At 50.3% G+C, this 25,059-nt stretch overlaps 1 protein-coding gene across 1 annotated transcript; it reads left to right on the plus strand.

Annotated features, from left to right (window-relative positions):
• Positions 1-24,234, plus strand: LOC144490633 (small G protein signaling modulator 3-like; the record flags this gene model as incomplete). Its single annotated transcript, XM_078208338.1, has 7 exons — positions 1-50; positions 919-1,071; positions 1,716-1,786; positions 11,168-11,216; positions 14,248-14,333; positions 21,986-22,108; positions 24,141-24,234. Coding segments are annotated over 7 exons (611 nt in total), but the record flags the coding sequence as incomplete, so codon positions are not given.
• Positions 24,235-25,059: the final 825 nt, after the last annotated feature.

The following is a 25,059-nucleotide window of genomic DNA, read 5'->3' on the forward strand; positions in this document are numbered from 1 at the left end:
GCTGGTTTCCCGCTAAGTTTGTGGAGGTTCTGGATGAACGAAGTAAAGAGGTAAGTCCAGTTTTCACATTGGTGTGAGTGTATTGGGTGTACACTGGGAGCCAGCGTACAATGATAACTGTGACCACTTACACAGAGACCACAATCTCACGTCCATCACCCTCCAGATATTGGGCTGCAGTTTGGCAGACTGGAATCCTGGCATGGATTGGGAAATTGATTTGCTATCCTCCTGCTTTGCCAGCAATTAATGATCCCCCTGGATAATGAGAGCGGGGGGCTCCTGTGGCGTAGTGGGTTTGCGCCCCTGCCTCTGGGTCAGAACCCCTGCGTTCAAGTCCCACTTCAGGACTTCACAGCCACAGGAAGTGAGTTCCTACCATAACCAAGCAGATTGAGTGCCAGTCAGGCGGTAAGAGTCGGGGCGATGTCGGGGGGGGTGGGGTTCCTGGTCAGCCACACGGCAGAAGGCAACTGTAAACTATTGCAGTACTTTACCAAGCCTGGAATCACAGAACCCCTACAGTGCGGAAGAGGCCATCCGGCCCATCGAGTCTGCACTGACTCTCCAAAAGAGCCCTATCCCAGAACCTGTACATTTCCCCTGGCCAATCCACCTTAACCGAACATCTTTGTGACACCAAGAGGCAATTTAGCACGGCCAATCCACCTAACCCACACATCCTTGGAGTGTGGGAGGAAACCGGAGCACCCGGAGGAAACCCACGCAGACACGGGGAGAATGTGCAGACTCCACACAGACAGTGACCCAAGCCGGGAATCGAACCTGAATCCCTAGCACTGTGAGGCAGCAGTGCTAACCACCGTGCCGCCGCCGCCCCCACTGACTGGATCGTCTGCTTGGAAAGGTTTATTTTGCCCTGGATGTCCACTGACTGATTTATGATTCTGCCTGCAGTACTCAGTGGCTGGAGATGATTCAGTAACAGAGGCAGTGACAGACCTGGTGCGGGGATCCCTCTGTCCAGCGCTCAAGGCAATATTTGAACAGGGCTTGAAGAAACCGTCAATTCTGGGTGGGCCTTGCCATCCCTGGCTTTTTATTGAAGAGGTAATGGAAGCTATTCCGGAGCGTGAGAAACATCTCAATTTTTAAAACACTTCTCTCAGGTTTCGTGCATAATTTGTGGTGTGCCTCTCAATATGTTTTACTTACTTCCCTTTTCTCTCTCTCTCTCTCTGTGCAATATCTCTTTTCCCACTCCACCTTTCCTCCTCTCTCACTCTTTCCCCCTCGCTCTCTCTCCACCTCCCCTCTGCCCCCTCTCACTTCCACTTTCTCGCTCTCTCACTTTCTCGCTCTCTCACTTTCTCCCTCCCTCACTTTCTCTCTCTCTCACTTTCTCCCTCTCTCACTTTCTCCCTCCCTCACTTTCTCCCTCCCTCACTTTCTCGCTCTCTCACTTTCTCCCTCCCTCACTTTCTCTCTCTCTCACTTTCTCCCTCCCTCACTTTCCCCCTCCCTCACTTTCCCCCTCCCTCGCTTTCTCCCCCTCCCCCTCACGTTCCCCCTTCCGCCCCCTCTCTCTCCCTCTCTCCCTCTTCCCCATTTCTGTCACTCCCTCTTACACACATGCCCCTGCTTTTCTCTTTCTCATCTTTCTTTCTCCCCTTCTCCCCATCTTTCTCATTATTTCTCCGCTTTGTTCTCTCTCCCTCCTTTCTCTCCATCGCTGCTCATCCCTTGTTTCACAGGCTGCTGGTAAAGAGGTGGAGCGAGACTTTGATTCAGTATATTCTCGACTCGTGCTGTGTAAGACATACAGGTACGTGTGGCTGATTTTCACCGCGTTGAACCTGCTTTACGAAGATGTACTCTGTATCTAACCCCGTGCTGTACCTGTCCTGGGAGTGTTTGATGGGGACAGTGTAGAGGGAGCTTTACTCTGTATCTAACCCCGTGCTGTACCTGTCCTGGGAGTGTTTGATGGGGGACAGTGTAGAGGGAGCTTTACTCTGTATCTAACCCCGTGCTGTACCTGTCCTGGGAGTGTTTGATGGGGACAGTGTAGAGGGAGCTTTACTCTGTATCTAACCCCGTGCTGCACCTGTCCTGGGAGTGTTTGATGGGGACAGTGTAGAGGGAGCTTTACTCTGTATCTAACCCCATGCTGCACCTGTCCTGGGTGTGTTTGATGGGGACAGTGTAGAGGGAGCTTTACTCTGTATCAAACCCCGTGCTGCACCTGTCCTGGGAGTGTTTGATGGGGACAGTGTAGAGGGAGCTTTACTCTGTATCAAACCCCGTGCTGCACCTGTCCTGGGAGTGTTTGATGGGGACAGTGTAGAGGGAGCTTTACTCTGTATCTAACCCCGTGCTGTACCTGTCCTGGGAGTGTTTGATGGGGACAGTGTAGAGGGAGCTTTACTCTGTATCTAACCCCGTGCTGCACCTGTCCTGGGAGTGTTTGATGGGGGACAGTGTAGAGGGAGCTTTACTCTGTATCTAACCCCGTGCTGTACCTGTCCTGGGAGTGTTTGATGGGGACAGTGTAGAGGGAGCTTTACTCTGTATCTAACCCCGTGCTGCACCTGTCCTGGGAGTGTTTGATGGGGACAGTGTAGAGGGAGCTTTACTCTGTATCTAACCCCATGCTGCACCTGTCCTGGGTGTGTTTGATGGGGACAGTGTAGAGGGAGCTTTACTCTGTATCAAACCCCGTGCTGCACCTGTCCTGGGAGTGTTTGATGGGGACAGTGTAGAGGGAGCTTTACTCTGTATCAAACCCCGTGCTGCACCTGTCCTGGGAGTGTTTGATGGGGACAGTGTAGAGGGAGCTTTACTCTGTATCAAACCCCGTGCTGCACCTGTCCTGGGTGTGTTTGATGGGGACAGTGTAGAGGGAGCTTTACTCTGTATCTAACCCCGTGCTGCACCTGTCCTGGGAGTGTTTGATGGGGACAGTGTAGAGGGAGCTTTACTCTGTATCAAACCCCGTGCTGCACCTGTCCTGGGAGTGTTTGATGGGGACAGTGTAGAGGGAGCTTTACTCTGTATCAAACCCCGTGCTGCACCTGTCCTGGGTGTGTTTGATGGGGACAGTGTAGAGGGAGCTTTACTCTGTATCTAACCCCGTGCTGCACCTGTCCTGGGAGTGTTTGATGGGGACAGTGTAGAGGGAGCTTTACTCTGTATCAAACCCCGTGCTGTACCTGTCCTGGGAGTGTTTGATGGGGACAGTGTAGAGGGAGCTTTACTCTGTATCTAACCCCGTGCTGCACCTGTCCTGGGAGTGTTTGATGGGGACAGTGTAGAGGGAGCTTTACTCTGTATCAAACCCCGTGCTGTACCTGTCCTGGGAGTGTTTGATGGGGACAGTGTACAGGGAGCTTTACTCTGTATCAAACCCCGTGCTGTACCTGTCCTGGGAGTGTTTGATGGGGACAGTGTAGAGGGAGCTTTACTCTGTATCAAACCCCGTGCTGTACCTGTCCTGGGAGTGTTTGATGGGGACAGTGTAGAGGGAGCTTTACTCTGTATCAAACCCCGTGCTGCACCTGTCCTGGGAGTGTTTGATGGGGGACAGTGTAGAGGGAGCTTTACTCTGTGTCTAACCCCGTGCTGTACCTGCCCTGGGAGTGTTTGATGGGGACAGTGTAGAGGGACCTTTACTCTGTATCAAACCCCGTGCTGCACCTGTCCTGGGAGTGTTTGATGGGGACAGTGTAGAGGGACCTTTACTCTGTGTCTAACCCCGTGCTGTACCTGCCCTGGGAGTGTTTGATGGGGACAGTGTAGAGGGACCTTTACTCTGTATCAAACCCCGGCTGTACCTGTCCTGGGAGTGTTTGATGGGGACAGTGTAGAGGGACCTTTACTCTGTATCAAACCCCGTGCTGCACCTGTCCTGGGAGTGTTTGATGGGGACAGTGTAGAGGGACCTTTACTCTGTATCTAACCCCGGCTGTACCTGTCCTGGGAGTGTTTGATGGGGACAGTGTAGAGGGAGCTTTACTCTGTATCTAACCCCGTGCTGTACCTGTCCTGGGAGTGTATGATGGGGACAGTGTAGAGGGAGCTTTACTCTGTATCTAACCCCGGCTGTACCTGTCCTGGGAGTGTTTGATGGGGACAGTGTAGAGGGAGCTTTACTCTGTATCTAACCCCGTGCTGTACCTTCCCTGGGAGTGTTTGATGGGGACACTGTAGAGGGAGCTTTACTCTGTATCGAACCCTGTTCTGTACCTGTCCTGGGAGTGTTTGATGGGGACAGTGCAGAGGGAGCTTTACTCTGTATCTAACCCCATGCTGTGCCTGTCCTGGGAGTGTTTGATAGGGACAGTGCAGAGGGAGCTTTACTCTGTATCTAACCCCATGCTGTGCCTGTCCTGGGAGTGTTTGTTGGGGACAGTGTAGAGTGAGCTTTACTCTGTATCCAGCTCCGTGCTGTATCTGTTCTGGGAGTGTTTGATGGGGACAGTGTAGAGGGAGCTTTACTCTGTATCGAACCCTGTTCTGTACCTGTCCTGGGAGTGTTTGATGGGGACAGTGTAGAGTGAGCTTTACTCTGTATCCAGCTCCATGCTATATCTGTTCTGGGAGTGTTTGATGGGGACAGTGTAGAGTGAGCTTTACTCTGTATCCAGCTCCGTGCTGTATCTGTTCTGGGAGTGTTTGATGGGGACAGTGTAGAGGGAGCTTTACTCTGTATCTAACCCCGTGCTGTACCTGTCCTGGGAGTGTTTGATGGGGACAGTGTAGAGTGATAAGTTGGAAATATGTTGCGTCTCAGTAAAAGGTTGTTCGGTGAGCGACAATAACTTCCTCATGACTCTGGTACAAGTGACTTCAAACAGCATCAATTGACTAAGAACAGGATTGTTCTTGTGTAATTATTGGACAGTATAAAGTCAAAGCGATGAACACAATCTGGTTTCCCCATGGACTCGAGGTGTTTAACTTGAGCGCTGGCACTTGTCTCCCCTACTTCCGATTGTTCAAAGAGGTCTAACAATCCCTGACCACTCCTATGTTTGTACTCAGTAAGCTGGGGTATAATTACAAACCAGCTGACCTTGATTCTGACTGTATCCTTTAGTTAACCATTGATTATCTGTATGGTTAAAAACAGCATTCTCAACCGGCCTTTCATTTATTTTTTACAAGTTAAATTCCAATTGATTTTCAAACCTTTAGCCTTTATTTACGATGTGGCCAGCCACACATTTATCAATTTGTTGTCATGGAGGTAACAGAGGATCCTTTAATTGTTCTATCTTTTTTGTTTCCTGGTACTTTTCCTGATCCACACTCAGTCATAATATTCAATTTCAAAAACGTTGTGAATCCCTACAGTACAGAAGGAGGCCATTCGGCCCATCGCGTCTGCACCGACCACAATCCCACACAGCCCCTATCCCCGTAACCCGATGTATTTACCCTGTTAGTCCCCCTGACACTAAGGGACAATTTAGCATGGCCAATCAACCTGACCCGCACATCTTTGGACTGTGGGAGGAAACCAGAGCACCCGGAGGAAACCCACGCAGACACGGGGAGAACGTGCAAACTCCACACAGACAGTGATCCAAACCGGGAATTGAATCCGGGTCCCTGGCGCTGTGAGGCAGCAGTGCTAACCACTGTGCCACCAAGCCGCTGCTAAGAAGAACGCTTTCTTAGTATTCTGATTTGATTTGATTTATTATTGTCACATGTATTAACATACAGTGAAAAGTGTTGTTTCTTGCATAAAATACAGGCAAAACATACTGTTCATAGAGAAGGAAAGGAGAGGTACAGAATGTAGTGTTACAGCCATAGCTAGGGTGTCGAGAAAGATCAACTTAAGTGCGAGGTAGGTCCATTCAAAAGTCTGACGGCAGCAGGGAAGAAGCTGTTCTTGAGTCGGTCGGTACGTGACCTCAGACTTTTGTATCCTTTTCCCCCCCGAGGGAAGAAGGTGGAAGAGAGAATGTCCGGGGTGCGTGGGGTCCTTAATTATGCTGGCTGCTTTTCCGAGGCAACGGGAAGTGTAGACAGAGTCAATGGACGGGAGGCTGCTTTGCGTGTTGGATTGGGCTACATTCACGACCCTTTGTAGTTTCTTGCGGTCTTGAACAGAGCAGGAGCCATACCAAGCTGTGATACAACCAGAAAGGATGCTTTCCATGGTGCATCTGTAAAAGTTGGTGCGAGTCGTAGCGGACATGCCAAATTTCTTTACTCATCTTCAAGTAGAGGCGTTGGTGGGGCTTTCTTAACTATAGTGTCGGCATGGAGGGACCAGAGCAGATTGTTGGTGATCTGGACAAATAGAAACTTGAAGCTCTCGACCATTTCTACTTTGTCCCCATTGATGTAGACAGGGGTGTGCGGGTGCTGGGAATCTGAAATACAAACAGAATGCTGGGTAAACGCAGTGGGTCTGACAGCATCCGTGGAGAGAGAAACAGAGTTAACGTTTCGGGTCTGTGACCATTCATCAGATCCTTTTTCCTGATAAGTCACAAACCAAAATTGTTGGCCTGGATCTTCCAGTCAGTGCTAATTGCTGATGTCCATGAGGATTTTGCCAAGCTGGTGCCAGGAGCCCATTTCTTCTGGAATCCTCCAATCCCAGCTGACACAGAAATGGACAGCACTGGCACCTCCTGTCCAAGTCCAGCGAGCGGTGGGAGGGTGAGTGTGAGTGAGGCGGCTGGTCAGAGGGGTCGTCAGGGCGGTGACGGGGCGGTGTGGGTAACCGGGTGCTCCGAAGGGTGGTCGGTCTCTCGAGGTGGGGGGCTGATTGTTTAGGGGCGAGGGAGTGGGCTGGTGCGTGGGGTTGTAGCGTTGTCCAGCTGTTAGACCAGGTTTTAAACTGTAACATTTCCTTGGTAAGTATCCAGGTAAGAGAGTAGAATTGCACGCAGTATTCTGTAAGTGTGCTCGAACCAAGGTTCAATAAGCTATAGCTTAGTTTCCCCACTTCTCCATTCTATCCCTTTCCAAATAAAGCCTGGTGCTTAGTCTGCTTTTTTATGGCCTTGCTAATCTCTGATTAACTTTTTTTAGCGATTGATGCATTTATACTTAGAGATCCTTTTGTACCTCCACCCCACACCTAGAATTCTATTTCCCAGGTAATAAATGACCCCCTCTCTCCCCCCCCGCCACCCCCAACCATCCCAGCAGCTTCCCCGAGTCCCCCTCACCTCCCCCGACTCCTCCCTCACCTCCCCCGACTCCTCCCTCACCTCCCCCGACTCCTCCCTCACCTCCCCCGACTCCTCCCTCACCTCCCCCGACTCCTCCCTCACCTCCCCCGACTCCTCCCTCACCTCCCCCGACTCCTCCCTCACCTCCCCGACTCCTCCCTCACCTCCCCCGACTCCTCCCTCACCTCCCCCGACTCCTCCCTCACCTCCCCCGACTCCTCCCTCACCTCCCCCGACTCCTCCCTTACCTCCCCCGACTCCCCACCTTCCCCCCCCCCTCCCCCCGACTCCTCCCTCACCTCCCCACGACCTCTTCGTCTACCCCAGTGTCAGAACCTTCAAGTGGCGTTTCCAGCAAGGGTGGGGCTGAGATGCCAGGGAAGTGAAGAGGAAACCAGGCGAGCCCCAGGGGCCTGGGGGAGGGGGCAGCAGTGGGAAGGTGGAAAGAGAAGCCATGGGAATCAGGAAGATCACTTCCAGGCATGTGGAGATGGACAATAAATGGTGGCCTAGCCAGTGGCGCCCACATCCCATTATTGAATGAGATCTTGTCAAATGGCGGAGCAGCCTTGAGATGCAGAATGGCCGACCTCTGCTCCTGTTTCCTATGTTACTATGGTTCAAAGTGCTTTGAGCTCTGTGCCTCGGTTAGCAAACTTGTACACGCTCGCGTTCACACGTCCTTACAGACTGGCCAGGTTTTCTGCTTCCCTTAACAAGCGTGCGCATAGCCCTGCCAGTTTATCCATCTACAGGTGTAAGTTTTGAATCACCAATCCTCCAGTGAACAACGTCAACAACAATCTCTCTCTCAATGTCAACAAAACAAAGGAGACTGTCATCGACTTCAGGATGCGTATTGGAGAACATGCCCCTGTCTAGCTCAATGGGGACAAAGTAGAAATGGTCAAGAGTGTCAAGTTTTTAGGCATCCAGATCACCAACAACCTGTCCTGGTCCCCCCCATGCCGACGCTATAGTTAAGAAAGTCCACCAATGCCTCTACTTTCTCAGAAGACTAAGGAAATTTGGCATGTCAGCTACGACTCTCACCAACTTTTACAGATGCACCATAGAAAGCATTCTTTCTGGTTGTATCACAGCTTGGTATGGCTCCTGCTCTGCCCAAGACCGCAAGGAACTACAAAGGGTTGTGAACGAAGCCCAGTCCATCACTCAAACCAGCCTCCCATCCATTGACTCTGTCTACACTTCCCGCTGCCTCGGCAAAGCAGCCAGCATAATCAAGGACCCCATGCACCCCGGACATTCTCTCTTGTGCCAAGAAACAATACTTCTAACTGTATACTAATACATGTGACAACAATAAATCAAATCAAATCGTCTTTTATTGGGCCTACAATGAAGAGTTTGGCTAACTTTTGATTTCTTGTCATAACCAGTTACTCCCCTTTTCCCATCAACGTTACTTATTTTTCAATCTTTAACTTGAGCCCGGCAAGAAATGTCAATGTTAGTGGGATTCCTCCTCCGGTTACTCTAAATAATCCACTTTACATTGGCGACCATAACCGCAGCATGATTCTGATCTGTGTGTGGTTAAACAACAAGCTTTAAATATATTGACTAACAACAGTTTGTTCTTGGGCAAGCGTTCCACAGTATTAAATTAAATGAGAAGCAATTAATGTAACCTGGTTTCCCTACAGACTTTAAGGTGATCAACTCAACCTCAAGCACTCAGTTATGTTACCTCTGATTACCCTGAGATCTCGAGCAATCCCTGCCCAATACTCCGATAATTAGATCTAATTACATAAATACTGACCTCCTTCCTGGCCATATCTTGTGGTTAGCCAACTACTTGTAATTCTCTGCTTCAAGCTCTGTTTTACCCAAACAAAACTTGATATCTCGAAGTTCAGCTAGTATGTCACCAGCCAGCAGGTGGCAAAACCATTTGAACTCTTTGCACCCAATTTCTTGAGTCGATGGTTAATGAGTAATGGTTAGCATTCCACCCAGAGTTTTACTCTGTGCCTAACTCGCTCTGTACCTGTCCTGGCAGTGTCTAATGGCGACAGTGTAGAGGCAGCTTTATCATAGAATCCCTACAGCGCAGAAGAAGGCCATTCGACCCATCAAGTCTGCACTGACAACAATCCCCACCCGGAACCTATCTCCATAACCCCACGTATTTACCCTAGCTAATCCCCCTACACTAAGGGGCAATTTACCATGGCCAATCAACCTAACCCGCACATCTTTGGACTGTGGGAGCAAACCGGAGCACCCAGAGGAAACCCACGCAGACACGGGGAGAATGTGCAAACTCCACACAGACAGTGACTAGAATTGAACTCAGGTCCCTGGCACTGAGAGGCAGCGATGCTAACAACTGTGCCACCGTGCCGCCCCTTGATGGAGCACTGTTTGATGGGGACAGTGTAGAGTGAGCTTTACTCTGCATCTAACCCCGTGCTGTACCTGTCCTGGGAGTGTTTGATGGGGACAGAGTAGAGTGAGCTTTACTCTGTATCTAACCCCTTGCTGTACCTGTCCTGGGAGTGTTTGATGGGGACAGTGTAGAGGGAGCTTTACTCTGTATCTAACCCCGTGCTGTACCTGTCCTGGGAATGTTTTATGGGGACAGTGTAGAGGGCGCTTTACTCTGTATCTAACCCCTTGCTGTACCTGTCCTGGGAGTGTTTGATGGGGACAGTGTAGAGGGAGCTTTACTCTGTATCTAACCTCATGCTGTACCTGTCCTGGGAGTGTTTGATGGGGACAGTGTAGAGGGAGCTTTACTCTGTATCTAACCTCATGCTGTACCTGTCCTGGGAGTGTTTGATGGGGACAGTGTAGAGGGAGCTTTACTCTGTATCTAACTCCGTGCTGTACCTGTCCTGGGGAAATGTTTGATGGGGACAGTGTAGAGGGAGCTTTACTCTGTATCTAACCCCGTGCTGTACCTGTCCTGGGAGTGTTTGATGGGGACAGTGTAGAGGGAGCTTTACTCTGTATCTAACCCCATGCTGTACCTATCCTGGGAGTGTTTGATGGGGTCAGTGTAGAGGGAGCTTTACTCTGTATATAACCCCATGCTGTACCTGTCCTGGGAGTGTTTGATGGGGACAGTGTAGAGGGAGCTTTACTCTGTATCTAACCCCATGCTGTACCTATCCTGGGAGTGTTTGATGGGGGACAGTGTAGGGCGAGTAGGTGCTGTGTACTCGTAGTGAATTAAACAGGGTAGATGCAGTGGATCCCAGCAGGGACTGGACTAAACAAAAACAGAAAATGCTGGAAAATCTCAGCAGATCTGACGGCACCTGTGGAGAGAGAACAGAGTCAACGTTTCGAGTCAGGACAACCCTTCATCAGAGGGACTGGGCTGTAGTAGATGGTGTTTCTCATCAAGATTGTCATGTACCTGCTTGATTCCCTGTAGGAGGGCCACATCTGAAATACTGGGTACAGTCTTGGTCTTGCATTGGAAGCAGTTGATTGAAGGCTCACTAGATTCAGTCCTGGGACAAGGCGGTTGTCTTATGAGCAGGTTGGGCCTGTACTCATTGCAGCTTTGGAGAATGGGAGGTGACCTTATTGAAACATATAAGATTCTGAGGGAGATCGACAGGGCAAATGCTGAGAGGCTGTTTCCCCTCGTGGGGGAGTCTAGAACGAGGGGGCACAGTTTCAAACTGCAGAGTATCCCATTTAAAACCTAGTTGAAGAAGAATTTCTTCTCTGAGGGTGGAGAGTCTGTGGAACTCTCTTGCCCAGAGAGAGGGGAGGCTGGGTCTTTGAATATACTCAGGGGAGTGACACAGATCCTTGATTGACGAGGGTCATGGGCTCAGACAGGAAAGTGGCAATAAGGCCACAATAACCATGGTCTTATCAAATGGAGGAGCAGGCTCGATGGGCCAAATGGCCAGCTCCTCCTGTTTCACACAATCCAATAGGGGGCTTTGCTGTCAGTGGTTAATTTGTATGGTTAGATGCTGGGAACCCATTGGTTAATGCAGGTTTTGCTTTTACAGGTTGGATGAAGATGGGAAGGTGCTGACTCCAGAGGAGCTTCTGTACAGGGTGAGTGCTGGTGGGGGAAGCTGGGGGGATTGGCAGGGCAGGGAGAAGTTGGAGCGGGGTGGAGGGAGTGAGGGTGGTGCTGTGTGCGCACTGGAGTGGAAACTGTAATTACGTGGCAGAGGAGGGGTAAGCCATGGACTTATCAAATGGAGGAACAGGCTTGAAGGGCCGAATGGTCAGGATGGCATGGTGGCACAGTGGTTAGCACTGCTGCCTCACAGCGCCAGGGACCCGAGTTCGATTCCCGGCTTGGATCACTGTGTGAAGTTTACATGTTCTTCCCGTGTCTGCGTGGGTTTCCTCCGGATGCTCCGGTTTCCTCCCACAGTCCGAAAGACGCGCTGGTTAGGGTGCATTGGCCGTGCTAAATTCTCCCTCAGTGTTACCCGAACAGGAGTGTGGCGACTAGGGGATTTTCACAGTAACTTCATTGCAGTGTTAGTGTAAGCCGACTTGTGACACTAATAAATAAATGTAAACTTAAATGAGTAGATTTGGGGTTGAAGGGGAGGGCAGTGAGCTAATACTGGAGCCGGGTTGGGAAGGGGGTGAGGGTTGGGGAGGGGGTGAGGGTGGGGGTGGCTGAGGGCGGGGAATAGGGAGGGGTAAGGGTCTGTGAGAGCTGGGGGGACTGAGCAAGTTTCAGGGTGGGCACTCGGGTGGAAAGATCTCCGAGGGTCGGGGGAGTGAGTGTGGGTGGGGCTCACTGCTCGGGGTCTGGGTCGAAGCTCATTTGGGCAGGAGTGTGAAGGTGTAAGAGGGGAGTCGGTGGATTTTTGGGAGGCAAGCTGGGTGAATGGGACGTTTGGGCAGGAGTGTGAGGGTGAGACGGGATCAGACAAAATGCTGCAAACACCCATTAGGCCAGTCAGCACGCGGAGACAAGAAAATAAAAAGTTAATAATTTGGACAAAGTCCATTGTCAGATACGGACAGTGAAAAACAAACGAGAAGGTTAACAGAATCCGGAATCAGATCGAGGGAAAAGGCCACACTGATCACAGGACGTGGAGAGAAGATTCTGACTCACTTGAAATAGAAGCAGCAAGGGTGTTGGACAGTGAGCCAGGCAGTGGATGGAAATCTTTTTGTATCATAAAATGCACTGAATTAAAGGAGGGCCATTCAGCCTACTGAATGTATGCTGGCTCATTTGGAGAACAGTCCATTTAGTCCCACTCCTCCTCACCCTTTCACCACACCCCGGAACATTTTATCCTTCCAGTATTTACCCAGTACTCAACACCCTACCAAGCAGTGCGTTCCAAAGTCTAATCGCTCGCTGTTTGAATAGGTTTTCCTTCCTGTCACCGATGACTCTCCCTTTTTTCCGCCTTGTATCTGTGCCCTTTATCACCCCCTCAGCCGTTAGAAACAGTTTCTCTTTCTTTATTATATCTTAGCCTTTCATGGCGGCACAGTGTGTTAGCACTGCTGCCTCACAGCGCCAGGGACCCGGCTTCGATTCCCGGCTTGGGTCACTGTCTGTGTGGAGTCTGCACGTTCTCCCCGTGACTGCGTGGGTTTCCTCCGGGTGCTCCGGATTCCCCCCACACTCCAAAGATGTGCTGAATAGGTGGATTGGTCATGTTAAATTCACCCTTAAGTGTCAGGGGTACTAGCAGCGTAAATACGTGTGGTTACAGGGATGGGGGGCCTGGGTGAAACTGTGGTCGGCGCAGACTTGATGGGCCGAATGGCCTCCTACGCTGTAGGGATTCTAGGATTTCTATGACTAACGCACACCTCGATCAAATCCCCCCTTCTGTTTATAAAGCCCAGGTCCGATATTCTTCATTAACAGCACGGCAGGTGGTGAAGGGAAAAGTCTACTTGACCTCCCCCTGCCCAGTCTGCCTGCCACACACGCACCTGTCCGTAATAATATCGGCAGGCCTGACCACCGCACGGTTCGTTGGAAGACTGAGGGCTGGATTTTACAAACCCCCCCCCACCTCCGTGCCACTGGACCTGTTTTCATGGGGTGGGGGAACACAAAATATGTCAGGTAGCTAGCCCAGCCCCTTCCCCTTCTCCCCACCCCACCTTCCCTGCCCTTCAAATCTGACCCTCCCCCCCCCCCACTCCCCTTTCCCTGAGCTCTCAGATCCCTCCCCACCCTATTTGTGGCAGCCATCACTACCCTTCGTGCTCCTTCCTCCAGTCCCAGTGGGACCCACCACTGAGAGCGGGCACTGCTCGGTCTGCTAGAGGTGTTGATAACCCCGCATCCCTGTCTCTGGAGGCCCTAGTCCCCCCCCACCTACCCACCCCCACATGTTGTATGCAGAGTGACTCTCCCTGCACCCAGCGCATTCCTGTAAAATCCAGTGCCAAGCCCTGGGTTCACACCCTCCGTTATTCTGGGTGGCACTTACCACTGTGCCAGGCTGGATAGAGTCTCAAAACTCACCATCCATGAAGCAGTGTGGACTATCAGCAGCAGAACTGTATTCACCCACAATCTCTAAACCTATCCCTTTGCCATTGCCATCAAGCCGTGGATCAAACCCTGATTTAATGAGGAGTTTAGGAGGAAATGCCATGAACAGCGCGGTGGAACAGTGGTTAGCACTGCTGCCTCATAGCGCCAGGGACCCAGGTTCAATTCCCGGCCTGGGTCACTGTCTGTGTGGAGTTTGCACATTCTCCCCGTGTCTGCGTGGGTTTCCTCCGGGTGCTCCGGTTTCCTCCCACAGTCCAAAGATGTGCGGGTTAGGTGAATTGGGCCATGCTGAATTGCCCCTTCGTGCCAGGGGGACTAGCTAGGATAAATCCGTGGGGTTATGGGGTGAGGGCCTGGGTGGGATTGTGGTCGGTGCAGGCTCGATGGGCTAAATGGATGCCTCTGCACTGTTGGGATTCTATGAACAGCACCAGGCATTCCGAGGAACGAGGTATTCGCCCGGTGAAGCCGCGACACGGATTACACCTGTACTAAATTCAGGAAAGCCATCAACCTGAAACATTAACCCTGTTTTTAACCCAGCCTTTCCTGTCCTTGTACTAAGTGTTGCTTCTCTCATTCCAGGCTGTCCAGTCAGTGAACATGAGTCACGATGCTGCACACACACAGATGGATGTGAAGTTTCGCTCGCTAGTATGTGTCGGACTAAAGTAAGTGATGATCTTCAATCCTTGACTTTATAACCTCGGCCTTTTGAGACCAAGCGAATGGCAAAATAAGCAAAATACTGCAGATGCTGGAATCTGAATCAAAGTTAAAGTTTATTTATTAGTGTCACAAGTCAGCTTACATTAACGCTGCAATGAAGTTACTGTGAAAAATTCCCCAGTCACCACACTCCGGCGCCTGTTCGGGTACACTGAGGGAGAATTTAGCACGGCCAATGCACCCTAACCAGCACGTCTTTCGGACTGTGGGAGGGAACCGGAACACCCGGAGGAAACCCACGCAGACACGGGGAGAACGTGCAGACTCCGCACAGACAGTGACCCGAGCCGGGAATCGAACCTGGCGCTGTGAGGCAGCAGAGCTAACCACTGTGTCACTGTGCCACCCCAAGAAGAGAGGATCCTGGAAAATCTCAGCATCAATCAGGAGGGAAACAGAGTTAACGTTTCGAGTCCATAGACTCTTTGTTAGAGCTGAAAGGAGGGAAAATGTGGAAACTGCAACAAAAAGTAGCAGCTTTAAGAGCAGATGCCCTGGGTATGGGGTGTGGGGAGGGGGGAATGTTTTCCATTAAGGTCTGTGTATGGGATATTTTTTAAAAAAAGAAAGTTTAAGATGGAGGAGAAAGGTTACAATCTAAAAGTTGCTGAACTCAGTGTTGAGGCCTGAGGGCTGCAAGGTGTCCGCACAGAAGGTGAGTTGCTGCTCCTCCAGCTTGAGCCAGGCTTCACTGGCACATTGCAACAGGCCCAGGGGGTGGACACGTGAACAGGAGAACAAGATGCTGAGTTAAAATGAACAAACAGTGCGGTTCAGGGCTGAGTGTGCAGTGGCTTGGAGTCCCTGCCCTAAACAAAACATTCACAATCAGAAGGAAAGTTGGGCCAAACATATTTTAGAATCATACGGTGCAGAAGAGGCCCTTCAGCCCATCGATTCTGCACCGACCTGTGAGAAACACCTAACCTCCCACCTAATCCCTTTTACCAGCACTTGGCCCATAGCCTTGAATGTTATGACGTGCCAAGTGCTCATCCAGGTACTTCTTAAAGGATGTGAGGCCTCTACCACCCTCCCAGGCAGCGCATTCCAGACCATCATCACCCTCTGGGTAAAAAAGCTTTTCCTCACATCCCCCCCCAAACCTCCTGCCCCTCACCTTGAATTTATGTCCCCTCGTGACCCTTCAACCCAACCAAGGGGACTGTCATCACCCTCCGAGTAAAAAGGTTTTTCCTCTCATTCCCCCCTAAACCTCCTGCCCCTCACCTTGAACCGATATTCCCTCGTGACTGACCCTTCAACTACGGGGAATAGCTGCTCCTTATCCACCCTGTCCATGTCCCTCATAATCTTGAACACCTCAATCAGGTCGCCCCTCAGTCTTCTCTGCTCCAACGAAAACAACACGAGTCTACCCAACCTCTCTTCATAACTGAAGTGTTCCATCCCAGGCAGCATCCTGGTGAATCTCCTCTGCACCCACTCCAGTCCAACCACATCCTTCCTATATTGTGGTGACCAGAACTGCACACAGTACTCCAGCTGTGGCCTCACCAAAGTTCAACACAACTCCAACGTTTTGGAGTGTAAATTATCAAGGTCAATAAACCAGGGAGTGTCAAGGCCTGCAAGAAACAATTAGATTGTAAATAACGGATTTAGGGAGATTATGAAAAGTGGGATATGTGAAATTCCCCAAAAATGGAATCGCTTGTTGGCCTAATAAGAACAAAGAACAAAGAAAATTACAGCACAGAAACAGGCCCTTCGGCCCTCCAAGCCTGCACCGACTATGCTGCCCGACTGAACTAAAACCCCCTACCCTTCCGGGGATCATATCCCTCTATTCCCATCTCATTCATGTACTTGTCAAGACGCTCCTTAAAAGTCACTACTGTATCCGCTTCCACGACCTCCCCCGGCAACGTGTTCCAGGCACCCACCACTCTGTGTAAAAAATCTGCCTGGTACATCTCTTTTAAACCTTGCCCCTCGCACCTTAAATCTATGCCCCCTAGTAATTGATTCTTCCACCCTGGGAAAAAGCTTCTGACTATCCACTCTGTCCATGCCTCTCATAATCTTGTAGACTTCTATCAGGTCGCCCCACAACCTCCGTCGCTCCAGTGAGAACAAACCAAGTTTCTCCAACCTCTCCTCATAACTAATGCCCTCCATGCCAGGCAACATCCTGGTAAATCTTTTCTGTACCCTCTCCAAAGCCTCCGCATCCTTCTGGTAGTGTGGCAACCAGAATTGAACACTATATTCCAAGTGCAGCCTAACTAAGGTTCTATAAAGCTGCAACATGACTTGCCAATTTTTAAACTCAATACCCCGGCCGATGAAGGCAAGCATGCCGTATGCCTTCTTGACTACCTTCTCCACCTGCATTGCCACTTTCAGTGACCTGTGTACCTGTACACCCAGATCCCTTTGCCTATCAATACTCCTAAGGGTTCTGCCATTTACTGTATATTTCCTATCTGTATCAGACCTTCCAAAATGCATTACCTCACATTTGTCCAGATTAAACTCCATCTGCCATCTCTGCCCAAGTCTCCAACTGATCTATATCCTGCCGTATCCTCTGATGGTCCTCATCGCTATCAGCAAATCCACCAACCTTTGTGTCATCCGCAAACTTACTAATCAATCCAGTTACATTTTCCTCCAAATCATTTATATATATATTACAAACAGCAAAGGTCCCAGCAGTGATCCCTGAGGAACACCACTTGTCACAGCCCTCCATTCAGAAACGCACCCTTCCACTGCTACTCTCTGTCTTCTTTGACCGAGCCAGTTTTGTATCCACCTTGCCAGCTCACCTCTGATCCCGTACGACTTCACCTTCTGCACCAGTCTGCCATGAGGGACCTTGTCAAAGGCCTTACTGAAGTCCATGTAGACAACATCCACTGCCCTACCCTCATCAATCATCTTCGTCACTTCCTCGAAAAACTCGATCAAGTTCGTGAGACACGACCTCCCCTTCACAAAACCAGTCTTCCAGATCCTACAGTAACTCAGTCCAATAGCACACCTTCTGTGTGGTTAGCCAATGATTCATAGAATCCCTGCAGTGCAGAAGGGGGCCTTTCGGCCCATCGAGTCTGAATGACACAATCCCAGGCCCTATCCCCCTTAACCCCATATATTTACCCCGCTAGTCCCCCTGGCACTAAGGGGCAATTTACCATGGCCAATCCACCTAACCTGCACATCCTTGGTTGCTCGCAATAAATCAGAAGATTCCTTGTGAGCTTGTCGTGGGTGTGTTATTCTGCTAGAGATCTGTCTCCAGTGACCTACCCGTGTAAGAGCCACAAGTCATAATAGGAGAGAAGCAGTTATCACTGCGGGAAATGTGCAGATTGGCAAATACTTGGACAGGTTGGACAAGTGTTTAAAAGTCAAGGGATGAGTAAAAGAAGACTAGTTTCTAAACTTTTGTACATGGACCAGTTGTCTAATAATTCAGCCACAATTTCTTGCTATCAATATGATACGTATGCCAAACAGGGCCAAAATTTTACTGACTTTTGTGTGTCGGACACGGGTAGACTCTCTAATTGTTGTGCTTTATTTTTTTTTAATTTTATTCATTTGTGGGACATGGGCGTCGCTGGCTAGGCCAGCATTTATTGCCCATCCCTAGTTGCCCCTTGAGAAGGTGGTGGTGAGCTGCCTTCTTGAATCGCTGCAGTCCATGTTCTGTGGGTTGACCCACAATGCCGTTAGGGAGGGAATTCCAGGATTTTAACCCAGCGACTGCAAAGGAACGGCTGATATATTTCCAAGTCAGGATGGTGAGTGGCTTGGAGGGGAACTTGCAGGTGGTGGTGTTCCCCATGTATCTGCTGCCCTTGTTCTTTTAGATGGAAGTGGTCGTGGGTTTGGAAGGTGCTGCCTAAGGATCTTTGGTGAATTGCTGCAGTGCATCTTGTAGATGGTACACACTGATGCTACTGAGCGTCGGGGTTGGAGGGATTGAATTTTATTTGGAGCTTTTTATCCTTAATCCAGGTTTACTACGTACATCATGAGATGCTTGGATCCAGTCAAAAAACAATGCACATTTCAAATTGGTCATTAGAAATGGTGCAACGGTATTTAAGTTGTCTACATGGAACAAGTTGCACTCTGAGATGCTCCAATACAATTGTGATCCACGTAATATTCACTCTAAACATTCAGTGTGAGTCACACAGCTATTATTGCACTTTGTGTGACGGGCAGTTTTGAAATGTTTTGCAATGTTCTTTCAGATATTTTAAGAAGACAGTATATTTTTTTGGCAAAAGAAAATTCACCCTAAATCCACGTACCTCACACAGGAATTGTTCAGAAACTGTGAACGGCCGACTATCGGCTGAGCACTCGAGGCACCAGCCAGGCCTCCCTTCTCCCGGGAGAATTAACCACCATCCAGAGTTTCCGCTAATTACACTCGTTTGCAGCTTTCGAGGGGCAGTTAAAATTAAACTGGAAATTTTGGACGAATCTTTTAAAAGCTGTTGATTTTTTTTTTTGTTTGATTTACCAAGAAACTGTGCAACAGTGTGGGTGGCACAGTGGTTAGCACTGCTGCCTCACAGCGCCAGGGACCCGGGTTCGATTCCCGGCTTGGGGTGACTCTCTGCACGGAGTCTGCACGTTCTCCCCGTGTCCGCGTGGGTTTCCTCCGAGTGCTCTGGTTTCGAAGAACAGTAGAACACAGAAACAGGCCCTTCGGCCCTCCAAGCCTGCGCCGATCACGTTAACCTATCTCGACCAACCGCTCATATCCCTCTATTCCCCGTTCGTTCATATGCCTGTCAAGATAAATCTTAAAGGTGGCTAACGTAGCTGCCTCAACCACACTCCAAAGACGTGCTGGTTAGGGTGCATTGGCCGTGCTAAATTCTCCCTCAGTGTAACCCAAACAGGCGCCGGAGTGTGGCAACTAAGGGATTTTCACAGTAGCTTCATTGCAGTGTTAACGTAAGCCTTCTTGTGACAATAATTAATAAACTTTCTTTACACTGTGGTCTTTTAGCAATTAAGTCTTTTGAGTTTTTTAATTCATTTTCAGTCATATAAAGAAAGGAAAGCTTTGCATTTATTTAGCACCTGTCACGACCACCAGACATCTCAAAGTGCTCGTATCCAATGAGGTTTAGTCACTGTGCTAAACCAGTTTGTACACTGCAAATCGCAAAGGGATTTTGACCTGGTCATGTGTTTTTATTGGGGGATAACTCCCCAGCCCTTCTTCCAAACGGTGTCATGGGATGTATTACTTACAGCCGAGATGTGGCCCTCGCTTTAACATCTCATCCAAATGTCCAGCATCCTCTGAGCATGCAGCACTCCCTCAGTACTGTAGGGGAGTGTCAGCCTTGATTGCACCATCTACGGCTGGAGTGGGATTTGAACCCAGAACCTGATGACTCAGAGGTGAGAGTTCTACCCACTGAGCCACTGATAAATTGTGTTACTCATGTTGTAGGTTGACACACAAACACACTATCCAAATCTCTCCCACCCTCTCTCTCTCTCTCTCTCTCTCAACCCAAAATCTCTCTCAGATCCCAAAAATATCTCTCCTCAAAATCTCTCCCCTCCAAAATCTCTCACACACGCACCCCCACAGTCTATCTCACACGGGGTGGCACAGTGGTTAGCACTGCTGCCTCACAGCGCCAGGGACCCGGGTTCGATTCCCGGCTTGGGTCGCTGTCTGTGTGGAATTTGCACGTTCTCCCCGTGTCTGCGTGGGTTTCCTCCGGGTGCTCCGGTTTCCTCCCACACTCTGAAAGACGTGCTGGTCAGGTGGATTGTCCGTGCTAAATTGCCCCTTAGTGTTCAGGGGACTAGCTAGGGTAAATGCATGGGGTTATGGGGATGGGTGGGATTGTGGTCGGTGCAGACTCGATGGGCCGAATGGTCACTTTGTGCACTACAGGGATTCTATGATTCTATGAAATGTGGGACAGGTGATGAGGGCTCTTGGATTTTCTCTGGTCAGGGTTGAAAGGTTAAACGTGGCCTGACTCACTGGCAAAGCAGCCAAGGTAAATCTCCTCTGTGTCAGAGAGCCAGTCAGGTGGCACTGACAGGGTTAGGCTGGGAGGATATCACCCATCAGACTCCAATCCTTGCAGGGTATGGTGGATTGGCCATGGTAAATTACCCCTTAGTGTCCGGGGGACTCGCTAGGGTCAATGCATGGGGTTACGGGGATAGGGCCTGGGTAGGATTGTGGTCGGTGCAGACTCGATGGGCCGAATGGCCTCTTTCCGCACTGTAGGGATTCTATGATTCGACGTGCACATCCTGTAAGCTGTGTCTGTCTCGGGTTACAGTCTGTCCTAGTAACTGCAATTACAGTAATTCCGCTACCCTGCCACCCTCCCCCACCCCCTAGCAGTCGATGGTATTGTTCATCCTGCGTCAGTTGCTGCTTGTTTTCTGCTTTTGTGGCTGTGTTGTTTTTTTTAAACAGTACAAGCTGAGGTATATTTTAAGATGACCCATCTTCTATTTCAAGGATCCAGTGTCAGCAGGTTAGCCTTAGGTTAATGCTTCACCTCTCTCTCTCTCGAGTCTCCAACTGTACTGCGTGTTTGTTTTCCATCTGCCACCCAAGCCTTCTCCCCGAGGCCTGTTGCACTGTGCAATGGTCTCACCCTCTCTACCTGATAGCGGGCTCCTTTTATTCATTGCCGTCAGGGTTTGTGATGTTATGGATAGTCTAGAGTCCTTTTCCCAGTGTAGAAATGTCAGCTTATTAAGGGACATGGGTTTAAGGTGAAAGGGGGAAAGTTTAAAGGAGATGTGAGAGGCACGTTTTTTTACACAGAGGGTGGCAAATGCCTGGAATGCGCTGCCAGAGGAGGTGGTAGAAGCAGATACAATAGCAACATTTAAGAGGCATCTTGACAGGTATACGAATAAACAGGGAATAGAGGGGTACGGACCACGCGCCCTGGTTAGCACTGCTGCCTCACAGCGCGAGGGACCCGGGTTCGATTCCCAACTCGGGTCACTGTCTGCCCAGAGTCTGCACATTCTCCCCGTGTCTGCGTGGGTTTCCTCCGGGGTGCTCCGGTTTCCTCCCACACTCCAAAGATGTGCAGGTTAGGTGGGTTGGCCGTGCTAAATTACCCCATGGTGTCCCAAGACGGGCTGGTTAGGGTGCATTGGCCGTGCTAAATTCTCCCTCGGTGTACCCAAACAGGCGCTGGGAGTGTGGCGACTAGGGGGGATTTTCACAGTAACTTCATTGCAGTGTTAATGTAAGCCGACTCGTGACACTAATAAATACGCTTCAACTTAAAAGGCCTTTAGTTTGGAAAGGTGCCATACGTTGGCACAGGCTTGTCGGGCCGAAGGGCCTGTTCCTGTGCTGTGCTGTTCTTTAGCTCTGACAAAGGGTCACCCTGACTCGAAACGTTGGCTCTATTCTCTTCTCCGCAGAGACTGTCAGACCTGCTGAGATTTTCCAGCATTTGTTTCAGATTCCAGCATCTGCGGTATTCTTGCTTTTATCTGCTCTGTTATTTGTTCTTTCTGTTATTAATGTGAATTAAAACGGGTTCTGCCTTACATTACATGTTTTGTCACTAATGGCGTCTTTGTGTAGTGAGCAGGTTCTTCCGCTGTGGCTGGAGGTTCTCTGTTCCAGCATGCAAACCGTGGAGAAATGGTATCAGCCGTGGTCATTCCTACGCAGCCCTGGCTGGGTCCAGATTAAGTGCGAATTGAGGTGAGGAGCTGCTCTGAATGATCTTGCTGTTCTCATTCTCCGTGCCCATTTCCTCCTCTCTGATCCGGACACTGATATTTGCGGCCTTTGGGTGATGTGATCATCAGGCCTCTCTGGGAGCTGAATGGAGGGCAAGATGCTAAATTCTCCCTCAGTGTTACCCGAACAGGCGCCGGAGTGTGGCGACTAGGGGGATTTTCCACGCTAACTTCATTGCAGTGTTAATGTAAGCCGACTTGTGACACTGATAAATAAACTTAAAAACCAGCTTCCAGCAGCTTGGAATTGTCATAGGTGGCAGGAATTCTGCCTGGTTTCCCCACCTGGAGCTTAGAGGGAGCAGGGGGGTCTTTGAGTCCAGTAGGAACCGTACATTTGCTGTCTCCCAGAGATCAGCCACTCCCGTACAGGGCCAAGGTAAAAGCTTTGGGTTTGTGTGACTCACCTGCACTTATCCCAATATCACTGATGGTCCCTTTCAGTTCGACCATTTTCTCCTGCTTGCTGCTGCTCATTCATAGAATCCCTACAGTGCAGAAGAAGGCCATTCAGCCCATCGAGTCTGCACCAACCCTCCCAACAGAGCATCATACTCAGACACCCCCCCCCCCCGAACTGCACACCATATATATACCCCCTAATCCCACTAACCTACACATCTTGGGGACACTAAAGGGCAATTTAGCATGACCAATCCACCTCATAGAATCCTACAGTGCAGAAAGAGGCCATTCGGTCCATCGAGTCTGCACCAACCGCAATCCCACCCAGGCCCTATCCCCATATCCCTACATATTTACCCACTAACCCCTCTAACCTATGCATCCCGGGACACTAAGGGGCAATTTAGAATGGCCAATCAACCTACCCCGCACATCTTTGGACTGTGGGAGGAAACCGGAGCACCCGGAGGAAACCCACGCAGACACGGGGAGGATGTGCAAACTCCACACAGACAGCGACCCGAGCTGGGATTCGAACCCAGGTCCCTGGAGCTGTGAAGCAGCAGTGCTAACCACTGTGCTACCGTGCCGCCCACCTAACCTACACATCTTTATTGCAGCTGTTCAGAACTTTAGTTCGGCCACATCTGGAATATTGTGTACAGTTCTGGCCGCCACGCTACCAGGAGCATGTGGAGACTTGTTTAGAAATGCGGTTCTGATGGGTATCCATTCTAAAGCCTTGCTTTCCTCCTGGAAGCTGTCTCTGGCACCACCGCCCCACTCCAACTCCCAAAGGTGCCTCCACCTACATAGAAACTAGAAGCAGGAGGAGGCCATTCAGCCCTTCGAGCCTGTTCTGCCATTCATTTTGATCATGGCTGATGGTCACATTCTATATCCTGATTCCCCCCCTTCCCCCCATATCCCTTGATCCCTTTAGACCCAAGAGCTACATCTAATTTCTTGAAATCACACAACGTTTTGGCCTCAGCTACTTTCTGTGGGAGTGAATTCCACACATTCACCACCCTCTGGATGAAAACATTTCTCCTCACCTCAGTCCTAAAAGGTTTACCCCTTATCCTCAAACTATGACCCCCTAGTTCTGGACTCCCCCCACCATCAGGAACATTCTTTCTGAATCTACCCTGTCTATAACCCTGTTAGAATTTTATAAGTTTCTATGAGATCCCCTCTCTTCTAAGCTCCAGTGAAAGGAGGGGTCAGCACCTACACGCAATGCTGAACTCTCCTTTCGACAGTGCCCTCTCCCTCACCACTGGTGAGGGGCTGATGCTCGATGGGACTCCCCAGTCCTGTACATCTGTTATTGGTTTCACTGCAAAGTTCAGCAATGGGACCACGTGTGTCTAAGACATAAGTTGAGGTTTGGGAGCGTGTAGGGGGAGTACCCAGAGAGCGAGCCACGGGAACTTGATTAACAGAGAACTACACTCGTATAACTTTCCACCGCTGTCATTAAATGTTCTTCAATGTCTTGGGGCTTGTGGAAGTCACAAACAGTCTCCTGTGCATTCTCCAGCCTAACATCTCTGCTGAGTGTGTTTTCTCGCTCTGTGTTGCAGGGTTCTGTCCAGGTTTGCATTCAGCCTTTCTCAGGACTGGGAACTGCCCATCAAGAAAGAGGTAATCAGCAAAGAATAACCAAGGTGCCAGTGTCCATCCACTGGACATTACACCCCTGCACTGAGCCAGTGTCCATCCACTGGACATTACACCCCTGCACTGAGCCAGTGTCCACTGCACCAGTGTCCACTGCACTGGACATTACACCCCTGCGCTGAGCCAGTGTCCACTCCACTGGACATTACACCCCTGCGCTGAGCCAGTGCCCACTGCATTGTGCCAGTGCCTACTCCATTGGACATTACACCCCTGCGCTGAGCCAGTGCCCACTGCATTGTGCCAGTGCCTACTCCACTGGACATTACACCCCTGCGCTGAGCCAGTGTCCATCCACTGGACATTACACCCCTGCGCTGAGCCAGTGCCCACTGCATTGTGCCAGTGTCCACTCCACTGGACATTACACTCCTGCACTGAGCCACCGTCCATCCACTGGACGTTACACTCCTGCACTGAGCCAGTGTCCACTGCACTGGACATTACACTCCTGCACTGAGCCAGTGTCCACTGCACTGGACATTACACTCCTGCACTGAGCCACTGTCCATCCACTGGACATTACACTCCTGCGCTGAGCCAGTGCCCACTGCATTGTGCCAGTGTCCACTCCACTGGACATTACACTCCTGCACTGAGCCACCGTCCATCCACTGGACGTTACACTCCTGCACTGAGCCAGTGTCCACTGCACTGGACATTACACTCCTGCACTGAGCCAGTGTCCACTGCACTGGACATTACACTACTGCACTGAGCCACTGTCCATCCACTGGACATTACACTCCTGCACTGAGCCAGTGTCCACTGCACTGGACATTACACTACTGCACTGAGCCACTGTCCATCCACTGGACGTTA

This window comes from Mustelus asterias, unplaced genomic scaffold (genome assembly GCF_964213995.1).
Source record: "Mustelus asterias unplaced genomic scaffold, sMusAst1.hap1.1 HAP1_SCAFFOLD_3533, whole genome shotgun sequence".
Taxonomy (NCBI): domain Eukaryota; kingdom Metazoa; phylum Chordata; class Chondrichthyes; order Carcharhiniformes; family Triakidae; genus Mustelus; species Mustelus asterias.